The sequence below is a fragment of the Psittacula echo genome, assembly GCF_963264785.1.
Source record: "Psittacula echo genome assembly, chromosome: 10".
Lineage (NCBI taxonomy): Eukaryota > Metazoa > Chordata > Aves > Psittaciformes > Psittacidae > Psittacula > Psittacula echo.
Window position 1 is genome coordinate 645,863 of NC_137741.1, and position 16,103 is coordinate 661,965.

At 44.4% G+C, this 16,103-nt stretch overlaps 1 protein-coding gene across 5 annotated transcripts in view; it reads left to right on the plus strand.

The window, feature by feature from the left end:
• The window catches only part of ZNF592 (zinc finger protein 592), a 40,083-nt gene extending 24,035 nt beyond the window's left edge, over positions 1-16,048 (plus strand). For 4 of the 5 annotated variants that reach the window (XM_080626600.1, XM_080626602.1, XM_080626601.1 and 1 more), the window contains exons 5-10: positions 3,678-3,854; positions 5,702-5,861; positions 8,740-9,018; positions 10,427-10,539; positions 14,057-14,192; positions 15,515-16,048. In XM_080626600.1, coding sequence (XP_080482726.1) covers positions 3,678-3,854; positions 5,702-5,861; positions 8,740-9,018; positions 10,427-10,539; positions 14,057-14,192; positions 15,515-16,033 — 1,384 coding nt within the window. In that variant the 3' untranslated portion in view covers positions 16,034-16,048. The remainder of the gene's footprint in view (positions 1-3,677; positions 3,855-5,701; positions 5,862-8,739; positions 9,019-10,426; positions 10,540-14,056; positions 14,193-15,514) is intronic. The other variant, XM_080626604.1, reaches the window with a different exon arrangement.
• The last annotated feature ends 55 nt before the right edge of the window (positions 16,049-16,103 follow it).

The following is a 16,103-nucleotide window of genomic DNA, read 5'->3' on the forward strand; positions in this document are numbered from 1 at the left end:
TTGTGCTGTTTGAAAATGAGTTAATCTGACAGAGGGAGGAAAGCTGGAAAAAAAAAATGTTTTCCCTGAAATGGAAAAATTGGAATGGAGATGTCAGAAAACTAACCATGGGTTTGGTGCAGTTCTTTGGACTCTACTGGCACCTGAGAATCCCAAATGCAGGCATAACTTCGGCATGCCGAGCTGCTTGTGCAGCATCCCCATCCTTGTTGATGCCTCGATCAATAACATGTCACAGAGTTACGTTGGCCCGAGCTGCACTATATAGGAAACTCAGTCTTTTAGCAGCAAGTCCTTTTGCCTCTAAGTGATGGGCTTGCAGTGTGGAGCAGAGCTTGATCCTGACTCTTTAAGTGTATGACCTGGCATTTTTTAAAAACATTATTCATTCCAGATGTGTTACAGTAATATCTTTATGATGCTGTCAGCAGCGAGAGCTTCTACAGATGTCATTAGCAAATGCCTTCTTTCTATGTCAAGGACATTAAAGAAGATTTAAACCAAGACAGAGCTCAAGAATGATGCTTGCAGGGTTTTTAGCTTTACCCAGCTTCTCTACAAGCTAAATTTCTTTAACTTCTCTAGTTTGCATCTGCTCAAGCTCATTTGTGAAAACTGCGTTTACCAGACAGGTAAACTTCTGGCTCTGCCATGCTTGTTATCCTGCCTGTCTCTGCTGTTTTGGAAAAGGAAGAAATAAACTCTAGTTGCAGAACCATATGTTGATAGTCTTTGGCATCTGCCCTGTGGTCATGTAAGGACTTTGTTTCTTTCACTTTTCTTACTTGAAGAGATGAAAAGCTGAGAGGTTCTTTTAAATCCTTCCCAGGATCAGCTCTATTTTGCTGCTTCTCACTATATCCTTGTTTTCATTGATTTTCTGATGCATAAGTTTGGGGTTTTTGTTTTTGTTTTTTTTTTGTGGTCAGTCCTTATTCTGTCTCCTTTTCTCCTAATACCCCAATGCGTTCAGTGAAGTTTGGAGTAAGACTGTTTTATTTGGGTTTTAGTCATGGCAAGTGATTGCATTGAAAATGAGAAAGGCCTTCTGCAGTTAAAAATTAAAATCACCAAGTCTGTCCTAAATGCTTCTTCCTCTTGGCTCCAAGTGTCACCTCCCCACCTTTTCCAAGCACTTTGTGGCTGTCTCCACTGATCTTGGGCTCATTTTCCTGCTTGGTGCCATCTGGAGAGTAGAGAGGCTGGAAGGTGACAGCACAGGAAATGTTCAGAGGGTTAAGACAACATCTTGTAGCTTTATCTTCTCTTGCAGGCTGCTTTCCAAGACTTTTACACCACCGCTCCTTGCCCTGGGGCTATCCAAGAGTCTTCTCTGGCAAATTATTCTCCCTCCCCTCCTTCCTGGGGAGATGATAGCGGAATTTGCAATTTGTAGAAATTACATGGCAAGCCTCTGACATCCTCCATCCACTTTGTTCTGTTAATTGCTTTACTTTATCAAACTTCATCCTGCTGGCACTGGAATTCTTGATTACAAAGTGCCTGTTGTTTAAACTTCCAGTTACTGTAAATTAAATCAACTTGTAATCATTTGACCTTGAGCTAGTACTTATTTCATCCCTAATTCTAATTGAAGTACTTACCAAAACTAAGCAGAATGCAGAACCATCTATTGTTAGTTCAGGGAGCGCTTGTGGAAGAAACCTGTTGGATATTCCTGGATGTACCAGCCAGACCTTACTGTCAGGATTAGCACTTGTTCTTCCATTTATACTTGGGGAATTTATTCTTCCATAATAACATGGTTCCCAATGTTACTATCCTAGACAGTCTCTCTTTGTGTCACATGAGGATCAGGCTTGAAGGCAGAGCTACCTTGGCAGGATGTTTTCATACTTCCCCAAAGATGACACCAGCTGTTGTCATCGCTTCCCTCTCTAAACTGAAGAACACTACATTTGTGTGTAGATTTTGGGGGGAGAGGGTTCGGCTCCTTCGGGCTGGCTTCTGCCTAACAATCTTTTGAAGTATAGCTTCAAAGCATGGGCTTGATTCCTAAACACTGTTGGGAGGCTCGTTTGGATGGAAGGATAATCTAGCAGCTTGTTTGGTTTTGATACAGGCTTGGAGCTCTTCCAGTTGCTCGGTAGCTGGGGTCCATCTGCGACGGCAGCATCTGTGCTGCGGCACTGCCGAGCACACAAACGGCAGACCTCCGAACAAGGCAAAAAAGATATTTCTAAGGTGACTTAGTTCCAGGTTTACTGGAGGAAGTTATCCCTTGGGTGCCTCTCACATCCTACAAGCACAAGCATTGGCCCCATGGATTGCCCGGCTGAGCCCCACTGTAATGGTCTGTATGTGCAGTGCTGGCTCAAGCAGAGGTCTGCCACTAGTCATTTTGAGTGATGACTCTTAGGAGAGGCTGTTCTAGTCTTTGATTAGCATAGGTGCTCCTGTGGGCATGGTGAACCCCGTCGCTGGTGTGGCCAAGGCAGGCGAGGACAGTCTGCATCTTCATGAGCCCTTGCAGTGGTGTGTGGCTGCTCTCAGAGTACAGCAGGTGGGTGGGTTCTTGAGAGGAATATTAGTTAAATACAGTAAGGCTGCTGGTGGTTTCCATCCTGGGGAAGTACCAGGCAAGGTCTGTCACGGAGTGCACTGGGAGGAGAGGCAGGCTGGGACCAGTGGCGTGACCCTGGTGCTCTGTCTGGCCATGTTTTTAGCTGCCAAGAAGAATCCTTTGGCTCCACGTGCAACCTCTGCTCCTCCCGGAGCATCCACCCAGCTCCCAGGCAAGCACTTTCCAGGCAAACACCTGTGTGTTAATGATTTTAATGAGTTTAATCAGTTCCTTCGGTGTTTCTGTTGCTGTTTTCAGTATCTTTGCTTTTGTCATTATTTTCTGGTGCTTAGTAGGGAATGAGAACCAATTGTACAGGGTTACTGAGGATTTTGTAGCTGAATATCCTTTTTGTTTTGTTCTGGAGACTGACTGGTATTTATGCTGAGATCTCATCAGATACTTTTACTTTAGTTCTTCACTTTCATCTGTGGCAGAGCTGGCTTTCACAGATACAGGGCTGGCGTTTTGCTGAGCCACATTTTCCTTTATTCTTTCTGGGTTGTTTTAGTTTCTGAAGGCTAATTTTATAGATCTTGTCACTAACATCTGATAGTGACATCTGCCCAGCCTGTGAATTCCTGTGCTGTGGCTTAACCCCAGCCAGCAGCTCAGCCCTATGCAGCTGCTCACTCACCCCTGCCCAGTGAGATGGGGAAAAGAATCAGAAGGGTAAAAGTGAGGAAACTCATGGGTTAAAGACTGGTTATTAGATAAATAAAAGCTAACACAGAAGCAAAGCAAAGCAAACCAAGGAATTTATTCCCTGCTTCCCATTGCAGGCAGGTGTTCAGCCATCCCCAGGAAATTTGGGCTCCGTCGCATGTAACACACATCCCTGAATTGTCTACACTGTTTTCAGCACAAATCCAAAACATAGCCCCATACTAGCTAGTACAAGGAAAATTACTCTATCCCAGACAAAACCAGCACACCTGTATTCTATTCCTCCTTGACTCTTCCATGTTGCTATTGAAGGTACAAAACAAGGACCCACCATAGCCTGGTGCTTGCCTCTACCTGTGCCACTTTGTGTGTATCTTGGAGGCAGCACTGTGGCTGTAACTTGGCTCTTTCTTTGTGTGTCCCCTAGGTGCATCCATTGTGGAGTTGTCTTCATGACCCTCGCCATGCTCAAAGTGCACATCCACGAGAAACACTGCGAAGTCTTCCACAAGTGTTCTTTTTGCCCGATGGCCTTCAAGTCAGCCGACAGCACCACGACTCACATGACCAGCCAGCACCCAGCAGAGCCTCACAAGACTACTCAGTAAATATTTCAGATTTATCATTTCCTCTTCTCCCTTGCTGGGTAGCTCCAGGATTCCTCCTTTACCTCCCTTTTTTTTCCCTATTTCTGGTTTCTGTCCTCATATGAGAAGAACTGCTGCTTTGTCTGCTGGTGCGGGTCTGTTCCTAAGGACAGTGTGCTCTTCTTCGTACAAACGTGGTCCCCTGGGTAGGAGAAGAGGAACTGGGGCAAGAAAGAGCTGAATATCACAGAATTATAGAATCATAGAATGTTTGTGTTGGAAAGGACTTTAAGATCATCCAGTTCCAACTCCCCTGCCATGCGCAGGAACACTTTCCACTAGACCATGTCACCCAAGGCTCTGTCCAGCCAGATTTTGAACACTGCCAGGCATGGGGCATTTACCACTTTTCTGGACAGGCTGTTCCAGTGCCTCACCATTCTCACAGGAAAGAACTTCTTCTGAACTTCTAACCCAAACTTCCCCTGTTTCAGTTTGAACCCATCACCCCTTGTCCTATAGCTACAGTCCCTGATGAAGAGCCCCTCTCCAGCATCCTTGTAGTCCCCTTTAGACACTGGAAGCTGCTCTGAGGTAACCACACAGCTTTTCTTCTCCAGGCTGAACAGCCCCAATGTTCTCAATCTGTCTCCATCCAGAAGGTGCTTCAGCCCCTGATCATCCCTGTGGCCTCCTCTGGACTTGCTCCAACAGCTCCATGTCATCCTTATGTTGAAGACACCAGCCCTGCATACAGTGCTGCAAGTGGGGTCTCAGGAGGTCAGAGTAGAGAGGCAGGATCCCCTCCTTTGACCTGCCTGGGACACAGTTGATTTCTGGACTCAAGAGCACACTGAAGCCAGCTCACGTTCAGTTTCTAATCTACCAACACCCCCAAGTCGTTCTCTTCAGGGTTGCTCTGAATCAGTTCTCTGCCCAACTTACAGCTATGTGTGGGATTGCCCCATTGCGCTTGGCTTGATTGAACTTCATGAGGTTGGCATTGGCCACCTCTCCAGCATGTCCAGGTCCCTCTGGATCCCATCCCTTCCCTCCAGCGTATCCACTGAACCGCATAGCTTGGTGTCATCACAGACTTGCTGAGCGTGCATCAATCCCACTGTCCATGTCGCCAGTAAAGATGTTGAACAGGATTGGTCCGAACACCAACCCTAAGGGACACCCATCTCCAGCTGGACATTGAGCTGTTAACTGCGACTCTGTGTGTGTGGCCATTCAGCCAATTCCTTATGCACCGTGTGGTCTATCCATCAAATTTATGTCTCTCCAGTTTAGAGACAAAGATATCTGTAAAAGGAACTTAACTGTCACCTCACTGTGCAGCAGGACCCACAGTGGCATTTCTTGGTAGAGGGCTCCAGAGTAACTGCTGCATCTGGCACTCGAAAGAAAGAGAGTTACGCCATGCATCATTGACCCAAAAATCACTAGAGAGAAACCTCCTGTGTTTTCCACTCTGTAGCTCTCCCCTCCAAGGCTTGAGCTAGTGCCGAGATTGTATGCTTTAAGGGAGGAACTATGGAAAGGAGGGATTGAAAGTAATATGTAGCTAGCTGGTATACTTTGAGTTTGCTCCCATCTGTCTGCACTTACACACAGTTATGCATATGCATAGAAGTAAACCTATTTTTAGAAAGCTGTGGTATGTGCCTGAGGCATTTTGTTGTTCTTCCTAGTTGAGTTAATGGTAAGGTTGTCCACGTGGGTGTGTGTTGACAATCCACTGAGAGCACAGCTCTTCTCAGAAACCCATCCCTTTCTGAAGTTGCTGAGATAACTTTCTGCACTGTCTTCTTAAAATGACTAACAAAGAGAGACTGAGTTTACATTTTAATTGTTCCAGGGTGATCTACAAATGCTCTTGTGAGACGGTCTTTAACAAGAAGAAGCTGCTACAAGAGCACTTCCAGCAGAACACCAACAAGCTGTTGGTGGGAGTGTTCAAGTGCCCACAGTGTCAGCTGGTGTATATGCAGAAACAGCAGTTAATGCAGCACGTTAAGGTAGGTAATGCCCACCATTTGCTGATAGCAGATCCTCTTATTTGACTCCACAGAGAGTTTATATCAGTTGCGTGAGGAAATAGGTTAAGGAAGTGGAAGGTTCTTGAGGAATATATTAGTGGAAAAATAGACTACAATGATTTACAGTATTATCTGGAAACATCAGTGGAGCATTTTGTGTTAGTTGTTAATAATGCAGGCAGTTACTTTCATCTATATGTAATTTAACCTTATGACAAAGGCTTATTTTCTGTGAATACATTCATTCGATCTTTAACTGTTCTGTATTAAACCCAAGGAAGTGATTAAGCCAGAGTGGAAGCTTTATCATTGGTTGGGAGACAGGGACAAGTATTGTCTGCCCACAGTGTTACTCAATTTATAGAACGAGAGCTGAGTCTCCCTCTTCTAGGTGCTCACTAGAGAGTTTTGACCCCTTGCAGCTGCCTCAGGGAGGCTGCATGGCATTTAATATCCCGCTTCCCTGGCTGCTCCACTCACCTGAGAAGTGCACCAGATTGCAAAAGGGGAGTGCGACAGAGGCAGAAGTGACTGCCCTGGAGGTGTACCAGCCCTCGGGAGGTGGGATCCCCACTTTGTCTGTGTTGGCACCAGTCAGGCTGCTCCAAGAAGATGGTCTGAAATGGATAGTTGTGTGCAACCCCAAAACCCGGGTGGAAATGAGATGGTCTGGAGAGTGCTTTGGACCTGCTCTCCCTCAGTAATGGCTCATATTGCAGTAAGCACAGCAATTGCCTCGCTGTCATTCATTGCTCTTACACATATGAAAAATCAGTTATTATCCATTTAGTGGTGTTTCTAGCAGGATGCGTGTGAGGACTTGCAGATCTGCTGATCCCACAAATGTGCTATGCCACATTTTTCTGTTGTCTTGGTGAATGTGTTTCTGTGTACGGTGTCCAACAACGCCATTGTGGAAATCCTTTCAGAAGATTTCTTGGTGCCATTCTGAAGCAAGAGCTCACAAAGTCTTATTGCCCCTTGCTTAGAAAAAAAAAAAGTGACGTATTTTTTTTAATCAGTAACTTGACTTTGTTTATACTTGCACTTGAAAAGCCAGAAGATTTATTAGTTTGCTGCTAAAAGCAAAAACCATTCAAAACTACTTCTTTGCTCTCTCCTCCATGCCTTTAACTTGCAAATCTGGAACTGCTTTGCATGCAGTAATGAATTAAATTTTGAAGCCCTCCTATGAAGTTGATGATACCTAATCTTCTTGTATTATAGCTAGGAAAATAGAGTTGAGATTAAGGCTGGAACCTTCAAAGAGGCATTCAACCCCAATGCTAAAATGCAAGCTTGAGATGAGGTACACAACTTGCTGTGGCTCATTTCCAAATCCCACCGTAGGAACCTGTCTGCAGCAGTTTGTGCACCAGCACCCTGACATCTCTATACAAAACTTTTGTCTTTTAACTGAGAGGCTGTATTTGGCCATCAACATGTCTTTGAGGTGGTCCTTACAGACAGCTTTTTGGCTGTGTCAGGACAGTTATTGCACTAACCCATCTCTCCTATCCATCTCCTCTCCTGTCGGATCCTGCTCCTTTATGCAATAGAGAGTTTATAGTCTAATGTGTGCCTAGATGCAAAATAAAGAAGCGTGTGCCTCCTCATCCTTCCTGGCTTTCCATTGTTGGTGCGTAAGAGTAGGAGTTAGAAGGTCTGGTTCCTGTTATTGATTCTGCAGAGAAGACAGTTCAGTTTTCTGTGCTCCTTTCCACCACCTCCCCACGGTGTAATAACAGGAGAAGTGGAGTAATGGGCACTAATGTACTCTGCTCTGAAATCGCTCTTGAGATTTCCAGATGGGGAGAAAGGTGAACTGTTCCTGTTACCCTGGCAGTGCTGTGGAGCTGCTGTTGTTGCCTTGCCATTGCATGACAGAGCTTCTGTGAACATCAGCTGGATCAGGTGCAAAGCACACGGGCTTCTCAGATGAGACACTGTGTTTTGACATTTGTTTGGTGTCTAACCCCAAGAAAGACTTCCAAAGGCCTGGGGCCTTCCTGTGTTGAAACTTTACCCGTTACTAATTACAGTGCACAATTAAACCTCTAAATTATCCTTTTGTGTGAATGAACTGTTCTTGTTCCTAGGGGAGTGTCTTGAGGTTTCTTTGGTATGTTGCTATTTTACTTGCTTTTGCTTTCCCACAGCTCTTTGCTTCTGGATTATTTTCCTTATGTTCAATTTTCTTTGTTGAAATAACTTCTGGGGGAATCTTGGCCTGTTGAACAACCAAAGAGCCTGGAGACATGTGCCTTGTAAGGCTGGTTTCTGGCTTTAGGCTTGCTTTTATTTGTCAGGAACCAAGATTGAACCGTGAAAATGTACATAGCAATAGATGGTGTGGAATTGAAGAAGGGGGGGTTAGAGAAACTGAGAAATTGTCTCTTCCTGTCCCTTGAGCAAAGATGAAGCAGCTTTGGAGCCCCAAGATAAAAGCAGATGTTTCATTCAGGTCTTACCAAAGCTGTGTGGTTTTAGAGCTTAGGCTCTTGCAATAGTGACAATTACCATTTCTCTTCCATTACATCTTCCCTGTTTAACCAGAGTTCCTAGAGCTCATCCAAAATATTAAACAGGCAGCACCAAGGAGCTGCTGTTGTCATGCAGGGAACATAAATAGAAGCTTCATGTTTCTCCGGAAAATCTCTTGCTGGGGAAAGCACTGTGGCCAGGTTCAAGGGGAAATGGGAAGATGTATGGGAGCAAGACATCAGGATATTGTCTTGGGGGATGGGTGGGGTTAAGTCATTAATTTAAATAGTAAATGTTATTTATTTATAAATAAAGATGTATAATATGAATTGCATATAAATGTTACACATGATTCCGTAATATTGTCATCTAGGGTGTTCATGGAGTCCCCCAAAATCCTGAGGAGCTCTCAAACTTCCGACAGAAATCTGAGAAGGCATCAAGGAACCAGGTTCATGCCCCAGCAAAGGAGCTGTCAGTGGCCAACGGGACTTCCCACTCCCCTCTGATGAGGAGGGACATGAGGGTGGAAGGATACAATCCCAAATCCAAGTCCAGGCTGAGAAGAACTGGTTGGACTTGCAAGGAATGTTCACAGTGGATCCCCGATCGGGAAACTTATGTGTCCCACATGAAGAGAAGTCATGGAAGGGTAAGGACTCAGATGAAACGCTTCAACTAGGGAACAAGATATTTTGAGTAAAGGAGTCTGGTAATTGTTAATATTTGGAGCAGAAAGAAACTGTGAGTCTGTTTGCAGCTCACTGAGGAGTAAGCTCAGGGTCAGAACAAAGAAAAATTCTGTAGCCTGTTGTAAGTACATTTTCTGTCCTTGATGGTATACTTTACAACCTGCATACGTAATCCTCTTTGCTGCTCCCCTCCCACTGCATTTCATGTCAGGCTTTGTCTTCGTCTCATCTGGGTAAGTGGATAGAACGTCATATCTTCTCCATCTTCTCCATCCTTCTTCGTCGTATCTGCTGGTTCAACAGTCTGATCTAAACCGTCTACATTCAAAGTTACAGAAGGACACACAGTTTCCCCACATGCCGTGTTGTTTGGTAGACATCACTACACCTAACTGGGGAAGAGTTACAGACTCATACAGTGTGCAGAGCCCTTTGTTACAAGAACTGTAAATCTCAATTTGTTGGTTTCATCCAGCTCAGGCCTTGTGTTGCCTTGACCTGCATCTGTCAAGCTAATGTTCCTGACAGAACATAGGCCAAGATGTTGTGTGCAGCCAGATTTCTTAGTACTTTGGCATCAGGACTTCTTGTTCTGTACACTGACTCACCCTTCTTGAGGCTGTCGGAATGTGGATCATGGACTTTGATTCCTTTTAGCTTGACTTGAGGAGTGGTGGATTGTTCCACTTGATAAGTATCAAGACTATGGGGACAGGGTGAGAATGCTGTATTTTCCTATTTGAATTCACTAGAAGCAGGAAATTTGCCAAATATGGAAGTTGAATGCATATATGTATTCGTCGAGTCTAAGAAGATATTAAATGGAATGAATGCAGATTATATGAAGGACTGGAGGGAAAGGAGGAGGCTAGTTACGGGGCAGAGTTGTGTAGGGGGATGAGGGTAGCATACACGGTTAACAAGTAGGACTATGTGATGCTCTTTAACATCTTGCGCTTCTATTGTGCTGAATTATGAGGAGAGAGAAGGGTAAGTGAACTTGTACTTCACACTGGGGTTGTGCCTTCTTCTGGGGCAGAAAGGTGTTTCCACTGAACTAATTCTGCAGAGGGTCCTGCAGTGAAATGAGGCCCAGGAGAAGCAGCTAATGCAATTCCTATTAAAAATAATAAATAAAAATCAAACATGTGCTTTAACTAGTCCTGGTTTTCGTAAAATCAGTGCTAGCATTAGCCAGTGGCTGGGCTGAGTATAAGTGGGACCCCAGAATCTCAGTGATGTTTATCAATGGAAGAGGGATTTTTTGCACCCAAGAGGTAAGGTCAAGCTGAAGATCATGGGAATGTTAGAATCCAGCCAGTGCCTTCCGCTCCCTGTTATTAAAAGGTATTTCTGTTCTTCTGCTAGTCTGTGAAGAGATATCCCTGCCGACAGTGTGAACGCTCATTTAACGCCTCCAACAGTCTGCGCAGACACATCCGCAATAATCACGACACAGCAAAGAAAGTTTATACTTGCTGGTATGTATTGAACACCCCTCTTGACGTTTGTTTTCAACACCAGGCTAAGCCTTCGGGCTTGGAAGCCCTTTGTGTCTGCCTTGTGTCAGCCTTGTGTCTGCTCCTCTCTGCTCCAGGCTGTAAGTTACTGAGGGAGAGTGAGAAGAAGAGTATGTTAAACATGAGAGACTTGGCTAAAATAAGTCCTTGCTTTTGACTGCAAAATGCCCTTTGGAAACTTAGGGTAAGGTTTGATTTGAGATCTGCAAGTGCAAAATTCGAATTATATTGGACACCCTTGTGAAACAGCCAATATAATATTGGACCACTCTTTTGCTACTTTGTGGTTGATGTGGTCGTTCATCACTCTTGTGCCTTTCTTCCCATGAGAAAGTGGTACAAAAGGTATGTAAAGGCTTAATGAACATGGGCATGGGTGCTAGATCTTGCCACCACTATATACAGGCCGAACTGACTGCACAAGCTGCAGGGCAATGGAGAACTAAGCCTGCTGGATTTGCTTGAGAAGACGCACCTCAAAGTTGAATAATGGATTTGGAGACTTGAGATGAGCTATGTGAATCAGCAGTGAATGAAAATCATTGCTGGGGAACATTTTTTAGCTGTGGATACAGTCTCAGTTCAGGACAAAGCCCAGTGCTTACAAAACTGCCTCTAAAACAGCTGCGTTCTCATCTGCTGTTGCAGAATAAGTCGTATCTGAGCGACTGTGCAGACTTGCTTCCTGTCTCATTCTGACACATCCTTCTGAAAAAAGAATTAAAATCCCACATTTGTGTTGAAGGGAGGTTTGCAGAAATTGAGAGTGGAGGATTTTCTTTATGTAACTAAGATTTTGGCTTAACGCAAGTGTTTCTGAAGTGTGTCCTGTCACTTTACTGCACTTAAGTTACTAAAAGCCTGTCTTGAAGAGTACATCCTCATGTGTTTTATTTCTTCGGACTGCCCAGTGAGCCACAATAGCTTTCAGTAAATGGATAAAGTATTGGCATCACCACTGGGGCCTGATAAGAATATATTCCTGATGCATTTTTCAGACAGGACTTCTAAACTTTCCATTTCTTGTAACTGTGCTTTGACTTGGAACCTCTGGAGAAGGTGAAATGTTGGCTCCCAGTATGTTTGATTATGTGGCTGATGATCTTTGGAGTTGCGTGCACCTGATTTGCATCTGTGTATTCTCTCTGGATCAGTTGTTTTCAAAGTGCAGTGTATCAGAACCAAAATGAACTTAAGGTCTAGCTGGGAAGAAGGATTTGTTTAATAGCCTTGGACGTGCCCACCTGCTGTCTGCATTAGCTTGTACAGGCCCTGGAGTCCAGCTTCTCTATTATATTTCAGAACAACACGCAGTTGTGAATGCACAGATTCACAGCAGAGAAGGCACAGCTAGAAACTCCAGTGAATTGTGGTTGTGTTTAATTATCAAGCTTGTAGTTGCTCCTTCTCAGAATCTGCTGATGAAGTCTTAACTGGAGAGTGGTTGTGCTCTTTAATCATTGTAGCGGGAGACTTAGTGAATTCACAGCACTCTTCAAATGAAATATCTTCCTTGAAATACTTGTCCTGGCATCTCCCACAGCTGCTCTTTGTCTCGATCTGAGGTGTTCTGTTCAGTCTTGCCTTTGTTCCCTCTTAGTTTGTCCAAAGTGCTGTTCTAAAAGTCTCCTCTGTGACTGTTGATTGCAAATCCTCCCATTTCTTTGAATTCCTCCTCAGCTCCCTTGTGCTCTCTCTAAGGCATCACATCTTTGCTGCTCCTTTTCTTTTGCCTTGGTTGCTGGTGTCTGTTTTCCTTTTTCCCACCAGGCAGTTTGTATCAGTCTCACCTGTTACTCCCTTCAGGACTTTGATGCTTTTAACTTTTTGTCACCCTGTTCTCCTCTCCTGGATTCCCGTGAGTAAATGAGTAAAATTTGTCATTGATCCAGCAATTGAGTATTTTGGTGACTCCAGTGTGCTGTCTGGTAGGTCACCTCCCTCTGGCTTCTAAAATTTCAAGCTGTGATTTCCCCTTCTTCCCCTGCCCTACTTAGGGCTCTGCCTTCTGTTAAATTTGTAGGGAGAAACCAGTGATGGAGGACTTGCTTGAACACCCTCCTGCCAAGCTTGTCACTGGAGTAATTCAGGCTAAGAAAGTATCTTTCTCTGCTCACATGAAAAGAATTCTAAATTAGGACAAATTGCAAAATATTCTGATGTGTTATGTATTTTTTTTCATAATTCACTTGGTTATTGTTACGAGAACTTGCTCTCATTTTCCAAGGCTTAAGTACACACTGTCTGGAACGCTTGATTTTCAACATGTTTATTTTTGATAAATGTCACTTAATAACCTCTCATCTTTCCTCCATGAGGAAGAAAAAATCCATCGTTATTAAATATTGATTTATCATCTCAGCAGTTCCTGTTAAAAAACAGAAGTATTCAGAGAGCACGTCTGCATTTTCACATCATTACTGACTGTCATTTAATTACTGGAAGCTCAGGAGGAATCTTCTTCTCTCCTTTTAAAATACATCTTTGTTGCCCAGAGACACTTCATCTCCTTGCTGATGCTTTTCATCCTTTGCTGCCTGCATTTCAACTGCAATTTGTGTATTTCAGAGAAGTCCAGTGTAACTTGCTTCGTTGCTCGGGTCGATGTGTAGCTGATGAACCTTCCCTGTGTCACACTGCAGGCAGCAGAAGAGTACAGTCAATCTTGGGTTTCACAATCGCTAACAGAGACCTCTGTGTACTTCACTGTGCTGCAGGGGGTGGGTTACTGTGTCTGCAGGACATGGCACTTATTTCCAGTAGACCTTGGTCATCCAGGAATCGAGGTGGCACATCCACGTCACATCTCCTTTCGAAATGGAAGCTCTTGAAATGGCAACTCTTAAGTCCTACCAAGTTTTAACATGAATAGTTACATACATGATGCATTCCTGAGTGCTTCTGCCTAGCTTATTATTAAAGTTGGAAGTTCAGCAGCTATGTAAGAATTTTCAGTGTGCCATGATACAGATGGTCTTGTGGATGGGATGCTGCCGTGGTGCTCGGGAACACTGGCTGCGGAACCTGGTTCTGCTACCAGCCTCCTTGGTGCTATGCAAGTCATGAGGTCCCTCTATGCCTATGTCTCTCGTTTCAGAGTTGTTTCCCCCCCGTGTTTTCCATCTTGATTATTTATCTTCTGTAGCATGTATCACAGTGAGCCTGATCTCCCCTAGTCCCTGTATTTATTTAGTACTGGACTGCACATAAGATGTGCTCTACTTTCATTCCCATTCATGCTTACTGTGGTAAATCCTGAACTGTTCTAGATTTCTCTCAGGGGTAATGTTTTATTATTAAGCAAGTGATTTGCTGCATATTTCGGTAATCTAATCGTACATTACTGTCCAGCATCTCCACTCCAGTGACACCTTTTGGTTTGGCACATAACAAAGAGCTGTTTGAATTCATTGGGCATTTTTTTTGAATTCAATGGGCATTTCCTCTAATAAATTTTCTTCCTTTTTGTATTTCCAAGGTACTGCACAGATGAAAATCAGACATTTCCTCAGCCGTTCATGCTGGAGAATCACATCAGCCTCATGCATGGCATCAAAAACCCAGACTTATCCCAGATGGCCAAAGCAAAAGCTCCAGAGAGAGACACAGCAGAAGTAACTGATATATTTTCATTGAAAAATAAATGTACCTGACGAGTAGCTATTCCCTTGGGGTGTTACATCAAGCCCTCTCATCCACATGGCAGATTTTCTTGTCCTCCTCTCAACTCCATCCAGTTTGCTTCTCTCTGGCAGTGTCAGGATCAGCTGCACGTCAGCTGAACGTGCATAACATATCTTGCATTTTTCAAGATATTCCTGAAGATGTGGCCTTATGTTTTAATGGCCTTTTTGCAGTCTGCTTTGTAACCAGATCTAATTTAGATTGTTGTTACCCTTGTTTGCCCCTGCCGCTCTGGTCATGAGTCTGCTACATTTTTCCTCTTTCTCCCTTGGTTTTTTTCTGCTAGTTACAAAAGGGTTTTTTTGTCTTTTAAAATACTTACTACTTAGATCCACTCCCTACGTGAACTGGCTTCCTCCTGAGTAGGACTGTGTAATTTGTTTTCAGCAAGTGTAACTGGTCAACTGATTTGATTTGGGGTCCGTTTGGAGTGGAGGGTCGGCTGATTGGGCTTCTCTGCTCCATTTACTTTAAAAATAGATGTACCTTTTCCATATCACTGTAATTTATCATTCACCTGATTTCTTGAGGGATCACAGCCAAGACTGACTCTCCTCTGTATTTATGTTGTAAGGAAACCTGGAGTAACCCAAGAATTCACTTTCATGAGCTGGTGGCTGCTTCCCCAAGCAGAGCCACATGGCTAACCATGGACAGCCAGAGGCTTCCCATGGCCCCAGCAGGTCTGCAAATAGAAGCCTGTAAGCTGTATTCTAAACAAAGACTGCTCAGTGCTGCTGGATAAGGAGATAAGAAAATCATGTGAAGGGATGTATGCAAGTGTGCCATCCTCATGGGAGAGAAGCACACTGTGGGATGAGGGGATGAGTTCATTCGAAATGCCATAAAGAAAAAGCCTGAGTGGAGAGGAGAATGCTCGGGAGTTAAATCTGAGAAGCATTATCTGGGCCGATGACCGTGTCCCTCAGCTGTCCCTGCTTGGTGGGCTCCTCCTTCCCACACCAAGTTCACATTCTCTTTCCCCATCATGTTCCTGCCCAGGCACCCCTTACCAGGACTCCCGTTGCAGGACAGCAGTTGAGATCATGCATGTTGGGGTGAGGGGTTTGGGTGCAAGGAGGAAAGGCCATGCGACACGAGTCCTGTGGCACAGCTTTGTCTAGTTTGTTTCAAAATACCGATGTGGATTCACCCACAGGTGTCTTCAGACACGCGTGTGGATTTGAGCACTTGCTCTTCCCGGGGCTCAAGCAAGGAAGTAACTTTTTAATCTCTTGTATTTTTTTTTAAGGCAAAATCTCCAAAGAGGATGGCAATGGATGAGCTGGGTCAGGCAGAGACCGCTGCGGGTTCAGGCGCGCCGCCAGCCAAAAAACTGAGAGCGCACTGGAAATGCGCCAAGTGCGGATTCACGACAGACGTCAGCACTGAGTTTCAGGAACACATACCTCGGCACAAGACAGACAGCTCCACCTACCAGTGCTTGTTCTGTGGCTTGTGCTACACCTCTCACATCTCTCTGAACAGACACCTCTTCATTGTTCATAAAGTAAAAGATGAAGAGGAGGAGGAAGAGGAGGAAGAAGAAGAGGAGGAGGAGGAAGATGCAAGGCAGAAGGTGGAAAGGGAGATAGGTGAGAATGGACATGAGGGCTATAATGGTGAGATGAACACTACAACAGAAGAAGAAAACCTGAAATGTAAAGAGTGCAAAAGTGACTCAGCTCTTTGTGAACACAGTCAGACGTGTGGCGTGGAGGGTGCTAACAGCACCTCACAGAACAATCATTCAAAGTCTCTTAAGACTTAAAACCAACAAAAATCCTTTTGGTTGGTCGGGGTTTTTTTGTTGGGGGGTTTTTACTCAAAATACAGGGTGG